This window comes from Mauremys reevesii, linkage group 19, assembly GCF_016161935.1.
Source record: "Mauremys reevesii isolate NIE-2019 linkage group 19, ASM1616193v1, whole genome shotgun sequence".
In the NCBI taxonomy this organism is placed as follows: Eukaryota; Metazoa; Chordata; order Testudines; family Geoemydidae; genus Mauremys; species Mauremys reevesii.
Window position 1 is genome coordinate 6,349,026 of NC_052641.1, and position 10,880 is coordinate 6,359,905.

General features: G+C 55.3%; 1 protein-coding gene across 1 annotated transcript in view; it reads left to right on the top strand.

Moving 5' to 3' along the window:
* The window catches only part of NPDC1 (neural proliferation, differentiation and control 1), a 117,541-nt gene extending 107,452 nt beyond the window's left edge, over nucleotides 1–10,089 (top strand). Inside the window, exons 3-9 of the mRNA XM_039507121.1 lie at nucleotides 52–147; nucleotides 1,378–1,554; nucleotides 2,049–2,115; nucleotides 3,620–3,704; nucleotides 3,995–4,074; nucleotides 4,451–4,547; nucleotides 8,258–10,089. Coding sequence (XP_039363055.1) covers nucleotides 52–147; nucleotides 1,378–1,554; nucleotides 2,049–2,115; nucleotides 3,620–3,704; nucleotides 3,995–4,074; nucleotides 4,451–4,547; nucleotides 8,258–8,335 — 680 coding nt within the window. The 3' untranslated portion in view covers nucleotides 8,336–10,089. The remainder of the gene's footprint in view (nucleotides 1–51; nucleotides 148–1,377; nucleotides 1,555–2,048; nucleotides 2,116–3,619; nucleotides 3,705–3,994; nucleotides 4,075–4,450; nucleotides 4,548–8,257) is intronic.
* The last annotated feature ends 791 nt before the right edge of the window (nucleotides 10,090–10,880 follow it).

Genomic DNA, 10,880 nt, shown 5'->3' on the forward strand with positions numbered 1-10,880 from the left:
CCGATGCTCCATAGCAGTAAACCATTATGATAGTTTTCTCTCTTTCCTCAGGGAGAACTTCTGTTCCCAACCTAGAGGAAGAAATCGACTTCTTAGCTGACGTGCTGGCCAGGCAGGATGCCGCTCGCCTCCATCTGCTCCAGGATGGTGAGTCCAGAAGTCGCCCACCTGCTCTCCTTAGCCTGTTCTCCCAGCCGCTTTCATGCAGTTGCGCTGCTTTCTGCGTTCAGTGACTCTGAGGCCAATGGTCCCAATGTTCAGACAAGACCCCTGTGATCAACAACTCAGACTCTCCTCTCAAAGGCTGAAAACCATGGACAGTAAATAAACACGAGCCCTCTGAAATGCCGTGATTATTAAGGGTCCTGTTTTACTGTCCCTGCTGCCAGTTTAAGAGATTGGTGCTTAAGTTCCTGGCCTAAATTACTAGGTTTCCAGGGAAGTGTTTCTGGCATTTCCTGGCTGGCTGAGCTGGGGAGAGAGCAGGCCATGGAGTTTTCATTGCTCTGTAAACACCATATTAAAGGGCTCCTGAATTCAGCAGGAGCAGAACCAAGGGCCTGGAGAACACGTGCACCCCCTCATTTGGAAACAAACTCGAGACTCCCATCCTCTAGTCATGTCACGGCAGTGCAGGCTAGTGGTTAGAGCAGGGGTCCGGGGTCTATTCCTGGCTCGACTACAACTCTGTGTGACCTTGAGGAACTCCCTTAACCTCTCTGTGCCTCAGTTTCTCAATTTGTAAAAGAGGGACGACCTCTCCCGGGAGATTCTAGAAGTGCTGTGTGTTTGGTGACCGGGGGAAAAGGAGATGCTTTTGGGGAGAGATGTTCCCTACCTTGGAAATTTTGTCTTCTCTCTCTCCCTTTTCCATCCCATGAGCTGGGATTTCTTGAGAGATTTCGTAGCCTCATTTCCTAAGGCACCCAAACTGCTGATGCCAGGGCAATAACGTTGCCTTTTATGGCTGTATGTTATAATGGGGGGCACAAGTGCTCGAACGGAGGAGAGCGGCTGCTGACTTTGGGTTTATTCCACAAGTCATTCCCCCACCAGCTCCGGGCCCGATCCTGCAGTCGCAGCACAAGACCCATTGGCCGCAGTGGGAGTTAAGCTCACTGAGGGGCTGCAGGATCTAGCCTCTCTATTAGCAAGGGGTATGTTGCAGGCTTTCCGGCCCACATGTTCTGGGGTTCTGTATTGCATCCCTGTGAACAGCAAGACGGTGCATCCTGGTCGGCGCTAATGCATTAAACACCAATGAGGGTAGCGATGGTTTTCACCTCTTGTCCATATCTCCGCCGCCTGCCCCAGAGCTGGGTGTTGGCAGGTCACGCTGCGTCTGCTGATGCTGGTGGTCTCTGCTTTCTTGCACAGCCACCCTGGCCCCGTCAGGGAAGCATCCTGAAGCCCCTGGGGCGAGAGGGGAGTCCCCCAAGAGGAACAGAGCGAGCCACAGAGCTGTGACATCTCATCCCACCGCTACCACCAAGACAGTGAAGAGTTCTCCAGTGGAGGTGTTCCATGTCACTTCAAATGACCTCCTGATACTTGGTAGGTGCAAGCTTCCCTTCGGAGTTCAGAGCTAGGGATGGGCCCGATCCAGTCTGTGCGGGGGTGCGGGAGCTGGTTGAGCACCTCAGGGCTTGCCGCTGTGTCTGTGATGGGTCATGAGACAGCTTGGCTCCGAAGCGGAGCTTTGCAGCTCAGGCTGGCCCCTCCTGGAAGTTCATTGCGTAACCATTTCCCAGTGGGGAGAGATGGAATTCAGTTTGCTTATGAGACCGACAACACTTGCGTCTGTGGAGTCACCAGCTTTACTGTCATACGTACCTGGTACAATAACAGTCACTGAAGCCGCGTGTGAGCGATAGTGCCCAGCGGGGTAGGCGTTACAGGACTTGGAGGGGTTAGTTATTGAAAGGGCAGGGAGGGAGCCCCCACCAGCAAACCGTCACAGCCCATAACCACCCCCTCTGTCCGGTTTGGGCTATCTTGGTCAGTAGCAGCCAGGTGATGAGCTCTGCGCTGTGTTCCTTCCTCTGCAGGGATGATCGTGGTGTTCTCTGTCGCTGGCATCGTTGCTTTAATCGTGGCTGCGATCTGCTGGTGCAGGTAAGCCAGTCCCTGCTCCAGCAAACGGCTAGGCCTCCGGCTGGTGTCCTGCTGAATTTGTGCCTGGACTTCTGTGCAATTGGGAGAGGATTGGGGAAGGATTTAAAAAATAGAGAAATCGCTCTCCTTGGGCTAGGGACCTCAGGCTGAGCCTTCGCCTGGCACGGTGCAAAACGCATCTCCGTCTGCACCCACAGGAGGCAAGCGGGGGGATGAGGTGCATAAAGCAAGAGAGAGTGGGCCCAGAGTCCTGACAGATACTTAATGGCAATCGTTGTGCAAGGCGCAGTGGTGATGGATGCTCTGGAGCCAGGCTGGATGGGTGGGAGCCACTCGTGAGAAGAGTTCTAGGGCAGAGAGATGCCACATGCTTGGATAGACTGTCACTTGTGATGGCCAGTTAATAGATCCTAAGAGACAGTGTCAGAAGGAGCCTTTCTATCTGTGATTACTTATCGGGAACACTTGGGAACCCCAGGCATGGACCAGGGCCCTGTTATGGTCAGCGCTGTTCCTGTGAGCTTACCAGATACGTAAGGATTCAGGGTAACCACCTGAAATCAGGACGACTCCTGCCCAGCTTTCTGTGAGCAGATCACACAACACAAGTGCTGGGTGGTCGCTAGAACAGTGTTAAATGGCTTGATGCTGCAATGAATGGAGTTAACTCATAAGAACATGGGCGCTGCTAGACTGGATTCACCCAGTGTCCTGTCTTTGATAGTGGCCAGCACCGGATACTTCAGGGGAAGGAGCAAGAGAAACCATGTAGTAGGCACATGCGGAATAATGTGTCCCTCGTGAAGATTCCCTCCTGTTCCCCAGCACTCGGAGAGATTAGCTTACGCTCTAGAGCATGAGATTTAATATTCCTTCCAACGCATGTTAGCGTGAGCAGTGAGAATTCTGGATGTTCTTGTTATCCCTATAAACCTCCAATCCCTAAGTTCTTGGCCTCCTCACAGCCTGTGACTGTGAGTTCCACAAGCTAATTCCACAGTCAGGAAACGGTTTCCTTTGATCAGTTCTGAATTTCCTGCTCCGTTTCATTGAACGTCCCTTGTTCTTGTGCTGTGAGAGAGGCCGATCAGCTTTCTCTGCACTATTCATTACACCTCTTTGGCCCTGACCCATGCTTGGCCTCTCTGCTCAGCTCTGGAGAACAGGGAGGCCATTGAAAGGTACAAGACTGCTTCTGTCCAGACCTGTGAGTGGGAGAATTGTGTTTCAGTGCTTCCTGCCAGGTCAGAACCAGCGAGCAGATAGATGCTCAGATGGTTTTTAGCTCAGCGTGTGTGTAGGTACCTGTCCTGGTGGGTGAACCCAAACCCGTAGGTTTGTTATGGAATTGTCATTGCTGCAGCGCCGAGCCATGGTAGTTTGGTTTTGAGGGCGGGAATGGTTGAAAAGGGAATTTGAGAAAGCTCAGAAGGTGGATAGGTTTAATTCGGGGCCTGTCCCTTTAAATCATTCCTGCTTAACCACTGTCTTGTCCCCTCTGTAGGCTGCAGAAGGAAATCAGACTAGCTCAGAAAACCGACTACCCAGCTCAGAAGCTGCCCGGCCCCCTGCCATACGACAAGGTCTCGGTAAGCTGCTCCAGACCTTCTCTCAGACCCGTTGGCAGCATGGTCCATTTTTAACACTTGAGGTTGTACTTTGAGCAAACCCTGCATGAATTCCAGAGAGGCTAGTGAAATGCAAACGGGGGAGGCGGGGTGCCGTAGAAGTATTTTAAAAGAAGTCACCTGTAGTCCTGTTAAAGCCTGTCTGTCACCCTGGCCTCTGGGCTCCGGTCCGTCTCGGAGGCTCTGTGGGTGATAGAGAGCAAGCCGCTCTCTGGAGACCTGCGTTCACAGCTCCTGTTTTTCTTTTGAAGCCTGGGGATCAGAAGCTGGCTCAGAGCGCCCAGATGTATCACTACCAACACCAAAAGCAGCAGATGCTCTCCATGGAAAAGTAAGTGACTCCTTCCCGCTCCCAGAGAAAGCAGCAACGGCCTTGCCAGCTGCCGATTGTTAACAAGGGCCACCCGAGTCTAGAGCCGGGATCGGGAGCTCTCGGAAGACGTTCCCAGTGCAATTCAGGAGATGCAGTTTGGGGGTTGGACTAGATGACCTCCTGAGGTCCCTTCCAACCCTGAGATTCTATGATTCTATGCCCGGGCGGGGAGAGAGGGTGCCGATAGGATGGTGCTGGGAATCCCCATTTGCTTCAACCTAGCTGGAGGGAGGGTCTGCTTTGCTAGACAGTGCTGGGTTTGCGCTGTTGCAGCTGGAAAGGAAATTGCCCCTCTGGATTTCACCTCCATCTCTATGTGCCTCTCTCTTTTCAGGCAGAAAGAGGAGCCCAAACTGCCTGACTCGGCATCCTCTGACGAGGAGAACGAAGACGGTGATTTCACGGTGTACGAGTGCCCAGGGCTGGCTCCTGTAAGTTGACAGTGCGTGCGTTTCCTCCGCCCCTTTCCGTGGGGGCCTCTCGATGCTCCCTTGCAGCCATCACGCCTCAGAGCCTGCGAGCTACCTCGGGAGCCACTCGAGCTGGCGCTGCCTGGCCCTGCCGGGCCCTCGGCACTGGGCAGACGGGGAGGAGGAACGGGATCCCTGCTCTCAGGCAGTTCCAAAACCCTCTCCCTTACAAAGAACAGTCAATTTGTTCTTTGTAACGAGACCTTTTTAAAATGGCCCTCGTGCAAAATCTCCTCCTTGAGATTCCCATCCTACCCGTCTCCTCCTGACGTCCCCTCACACAGAAGGGGATTCAGCCTAAGCTGAAGGAGGCCCCCCAAGAAGCTCCCAATGATCCTGTTCAGGATCCAGACCCTGCTGCTTTGTAGAGCTGGCTGGCTGCTTCGACGAAACCCACCTGTGTGGCGGGGATGTATCAGTTTAGTCGAAACTTTCAGTGGGAAATGAGCAAAAAGCTTTACTAAGATTGAAACGTTCCATTCCAACTTGTATATGAATGATCTTGTAATGATACATATTTGCTGACCGTTTATAATCAATAGAAAATGATCAAGTCAAAACTGAGGGCTCGTCTACATGGGAAATGCTGCATCGCAGACACTCGCTGCAGGGACCCAGAGGGATTCTCCCATCAGGGTTGTTAACAACCCTAGGAGGTGGCTGCTAGGTTGCTGGAAGAATTCTTCACCAGGGGTTAGGTTGTCTTAACTGTCACTCAGGAGTGTGGTGGGGAAGAATTCTCCTACTGCCTCTCAGGGAGGCAGATTAACTACAGCAGCCAGGTCAACGGGACCAGGCCGCGTCTCTGCTAGGGGTTGGGACAGCATAGCTGCGGCAGCCAGGTCAACGGGACCCGGCTGCGTCTCTGCTAGGGGTTGGGACAGCATAGCTGCGGCAGTGGCATTTGATTGTTCACACCCTGGAGCACCGTAGCTATGGTGACCTGTTTTTAAGTGTAGACCAGGCCTCAGCCTGTGGGCAGAGACCCAGTAACTGGCTGTGCCTGGTCACGGCTTGTTCTGAATCTCTCCCCCACTGAGTGCAGGAATGGAGTGGGGCGCGTCCCATCTGCCAGCTAACCAGGCAAGGGGCCGGCCGGGTGATACTGATCAGATCGGGCAAGGAAATCAGGTTTGCTCTCTCCCAGGAGATGCTGACCAGTGTAACCCCCCAGGTGGGGTTTTCTGGCTGATGTGCTTTTAGGGAGCCTCAGCTGCAAACCCCCAGATTCTTTTCCTGGGCTTGGCGACAGCGGCCCCCCTCGCCAGTGGCAGCGCCTACCCGCCTTGGTACAAGCTCCAGTGCAAAAAACACAATGACTCGGCAAGAGAGCGTTAGTGCAGCCTTTCACATGGTAATCGCTGTCCCTGCCAGACCATCAGGGCCTAGATTAAGGGTCATCATTACAACTTTACAGCCCATTAAAGGGCGCACACTGGCAGTCTGGGGAATAAACAGCTGGCTCCTGTCAGATTTTTCAGCCCCTAGTCCCTGCAGAGCTGCAAACGCTGGCTCATGGGCTGGTTTTGTAAAGCTGGCCGACAGCAGCATCCCCCAAAGGGGGAGGGCCTCAGTGGGGCTGTGTTTCCTCTCCCCCCCCCCCGTTCCCCACTGAGAGGCATGGGCATGGCCTTCAGATCTGTCCATCGGAGAGATTCCCAGCTGTGTGTTCTCTCACCCCTCCTCCTCGCCAATCATCTTATTGGGCAGCTCCATCCCCAGCTGGTCGCTTACATCTCCTGGGTAACTTGGCCAAAGCCCACGGCCAAAAGTCCTGTGAGCAGCACAGCCCAGGTAGGTCAGCCTGTCCCCTCAGCACAGGGAGGGTGGGCAGAGGTCAAGGGTACCGGAGCCTATACCATCTACATCTCCTCCTACCCCTCCTCACAAAGCCAGGGTGGGACCCAGCCTCAGGGAAGTGTCATAATCTGCTCCTACAATGCCGCATTCAGAATGGAAATGTGACGGCTCTTGGAGCGGCCGCATGGGCCAGCGGATAGAGCACAGGATGGGAACACCTGGGTCCCAATCCCAGCTATGTCACTTCCCTCATCTACACTGCAAAAAAAACCCAACCCTGCAGCAGTGAGTCGCAAAGCCCTGGGTGCAGACTCTGGGGCTCAGGTTATGTCTACACTACAGCGGCACAGGTCCGTTGCTGCAGCTGTGCTGCTGTGGCTCCTCGGTGGAGATGCTTCCTACGTGGCTGGAAGGGGGTTTCTGTTACGCAGGAAATCCCTCCCTCCAAGAGGTGGCAGCCAGGTCAATGGAAGAAATCTTCCGTCAACCTAATCGCGTCTATGCCAGGGGTTAGGTTGACCTAACTACGAAATTGAGGGTTCTCTGGGTCTCTCAGTGTAGACCAGGCCTCAGGCCAGTCTACACTGCAGACTTCTGTTGGCATAACGACGTCTGTGAGGGGTGTGAGGAGCTGTGATCCCAGATCAATGCGCCTGTGTGAGCAGAAGTCCCTCGTGTAGACGCAGCAGCGATGGCAAAATGACACGTTGACCGGTGTAGCTTGTTTCGCTCTATTTTACTGGTACAAAGCACAGTGTTACCAGTCACGCTGTGTCAGTGCTAGGAGGGCTTTGGTCGTATAGTATAGCAGAACAGCGATCCCGGTAAAGCACTGCTAGTGGAGACACAGTCTAAGGCACGGCCTGCACTTCCATTTTAGGTTGACGTAGCTACGGTGCTCAGGGTTGTGACATCCCGGAGCATTGCAGCTATGGTGGCCTAGCCCCCGGTGTAAATGGCGCTTGGTCAATGGAAGAACGTTTGCAGTTGGCTGCATCTACACTACGGGGCAGGACTGTCTCTCACTGTGTGTCTGTGCAGCGCCTGGCACAACAGGGCCCTTATCTTGGCCGGAGCCTCTGGGCCAGGGGTGGGCAAACTTTTTTGGGGCTGAGGGCCACATCTGGGTGGGGAAATTATATGCAGGGCCTTAAATGTAGGGCTGGGGCAGGGGGTCGGAGTGCGGGTTATATGAGGGGGCTCAGGGAAGGGGGTTGGGGTACAGGAGGGGTGCGGAGTGCAGCAGGGAGCTCAGGGCAGGGGGTTGGAGTGTAGGAGGGGTGTGGGGTGTACAAGGGGGCTCAGGGCAGGGAATTGGGGGGCGGGGTACAGGAGGGTTTCGGGCTCCAGCCTGACACCACTTACCTCAAGCCACTTACCTCCCTGCACGCCTGCCCTGTCCCCGGCCCTACACCACTCCCGGAAGCACTGTTGCCCCTGGGGGTGGGGGTGGGGGGGCGGCGGGCTCCATGTGCGCTGCCCTTGCTGCGCACCTCCCCCGAAGCTCCCATTGGCTGCGGTTCCCCATTCCCGGCCAATGGGAGCTGCAGGGGCAACGCATGGAGCCCTCTGCCCCCCTGCCCGGGGGCCGCAGGGACATGGTACCAGCAGCACCGTGGCCCAGATCCAAAGCCCTGAGGGGCCAGACCCGGCCCGTGGGCCGTAGTTTGCCCACCTCTGCGCTAGGCCCTTCTGCGACACAATTGCTAATGAAAGTGGCACTGCTGCGCTGCCTGGGGAGGACGAGGTGGGAGGCTATTGTGTCATAATAAACAGCCTCTCAGAGCGCGGGGGGGCTGACATAAGATTCTGTGACCTCTGACTTGCTGACTCCATCCCCCTCCATCTTCTTTCCCTGCCAACCGCTGCAGACTGGAGAAATGGAAGTGAAGAACCCCCTCTTTGACGACTCCACCTTACCCCCTCCGGGACCCAAGTCACACCAGTAACCTCTCTCCCGCCCGAGCTCGCTACGGACCGGTATGCAGAATGCCAAAAACCTCCAGCAACTCGGCTCCTCCCGAGGGACTCCGGACGAGGCTGCCACTCAGTGCGCCGATTCCCAGAATCCACCGCCAGACTGTTCGACCCCGCTCAGTACACACCTGCCGACGGCTTTGGGGGGTCACTCCTGGTTCTAGCTTCTCCTGGTTCTTTCTGTTGTGATCTCGCTTGTTCCCTGTCCTGCGTTCCCTGTATTACTTCAAGCTGCTGGGAGCTCTGGTGCCTCTGGAGCTGGGAGGGGGCAGCTGGTTGGCTGAGCGACAGCGCAAGGGGTGGCAGTGTCTCCACTTTCGAGTTTGTTTTGTTTGTTACTTTGGGGGTCGGGGGATACTGGTGGTGCAGCAGGTGCAAAGGGGTCCTGGGAAGGGACCTCTCGAGGGGATCAAGGAGTGAACAGCGAAGCAAGGGCCTTGCCTTCACTCCCCGGCACTCTGGCAAACGTCCCACCGACCCTTGCAAACACCAGAGCTGCTGCAGCACTGGTAGCCTAGCGGGAGCAGAGGTGACTTGCATGGTGGCCCATGCTGGCAGCCAGCTGGAGCCCAGGGTGCGCTAGTGCTCACAGCCGAACGGGTGGGAAACTTTCCAAGAAAAGTCTAGTGTAGACCTGGCAAAAAGAGCCACGGTCCTTCCTCGTGGCTGGGTTCCACTGCGCCCCTCCACCAGAAATCCTCTCCAGCCAAGAGACTAGAGAGCCCTTGGTGCCCAGGTTATATGTCGTCCTGCCAAAAGCAGGAGCAAGAGGAGCCGTGGGTGGGAACTTAGTGAAATGGGAACCAGCTCTCCCCATAGCACATTGTCCTTGAGCTGTGGAGTCAGCCCAGTCCATGGCTTGGCCCATCCCAGTGAGCAAACGGGGGGATACCCCACCCCAAATCACGCTTGATATCTGGCTTCCCATTGGGGTGACTCTAGACTCGGTGCCTTTGTCTCGCTGTCCCTGGGAGTTGGGATCTGATACAGCAAGTTTTCCCCATCACCGAATTCTGCTGTGATGCAGGTTTTATAATTCCATGTTTGTAGCATTTTCCAACAAGTAACTTGGCCAGAGCGCACACACCTTTCTGGCCATCTTTTCTCTTTCGTTGTATAAAACAGTTTGTCCAATAAACCAGCTATGCAGGTTTCTGATGGTGGATTTCTCAGCCTGCCAGACTCTTTGATTCGCTCATTCAAATAAGCCTCTGGCCTCTCTGGTTGATTTCATCAGTTGCTGTGGAACAGAAGGCTGTGGAGTGTGTGCACACTTAGTGGCTGGAAATGCTCTCTGGTGGGCCAGTGCTCTCCTCCGGCCTACCTGCCCTGGGAGCAAAAAGAAAAACAAACATCTTTGCATGGTCCCTAGGGAAAGAGTGAATTCCATAGTGACCAACGCCAGCAGCAAGTAGCCCCGCACTGCCCTTTCTGATGCCACCACGGTGTGACGAGACGGCCTCGCCTCTCTAACGGGAAAAGCAGCGACAGTTCACTTGTTCAGAAATGTCAAAGGTGTAACTTTTAAACTGATCCCAGCCCCCGCGCAGTCTGCGGGAGGGATCATGCAAGGAGGGGGCGCTAGGCAGGAGGCATATCGCTGCTTTCTGGAGCTTTTCCGTCCTACCGCCTGTGGCAGAGCAGCGTGCTGAATGACAGCAACTGGGGAGAGGAGCCGTGTCCTGGCCACTTCAGAGACGGTCATAGGGTGACCAGATGTCCCGATTTTTATAGGGACAGTCCCGATTTTTGGGTTTTTTTCTTATATAGGATCCTATTACCCCCCATCGCCTGTCCCGATTTTTCACTCTTGCTGTCTGGTCACCTTAGACGGTCATAGCAGGAGCTGGAGACTATTCAAACCGCTGCCCCGTTTGCACACCCGTTCTCAGCCATCACACGCTGTGTCCCACGGGCGTGAGCCCTTTCGCTGAACAAGCTCTGTCCAGTGCACCTGTGCAAACCTGGCCACTCCGTGGGCTGGCAGGAGCCCAAGGATTACACCCCGTTTGCCCCAGAAGGGGCACGTTTCCACTTCCCTTCAAGTCTTAATACCAAGGCCTGGCCTGGGCTATGGAGCGGAGCATGCTGGGATACCTCCATGCTAGCCTTGGGCCCCACTGTAACACTGCCCGGGCCACGGCTGCTCTCTCGACTGCCTCAGTAGCTCACCTGAGTCGCTGCTGCTTGTGGGTGTGAGTAACAGGCCAATCACCGTGCATGAGAAGCGGGGCCCAGTTCGGAGGGTGCAGTAGGGGTGCAAGGCATTCCCACCCCCCGTGGCTAACCCCTCCCCTCAAGGCTTTCTTGTGTGGCTGTAGAGGCTGCATGGACTCCCCAGGCTGAGCGCGCCCAGTGCATACAGGATCTGGCCCAAAGTTGAATCTCAGGTTGTTTCACTCACGCGGCTCCACATCCCAATTCCACGCGTGGAACGTTGAGTTCACTGTGCAGCTTCCTGCCTTCGTCGCTCCCTGAGTGAACTGTACGGAGAGGAGCCGGAACCTCTGCATGTGC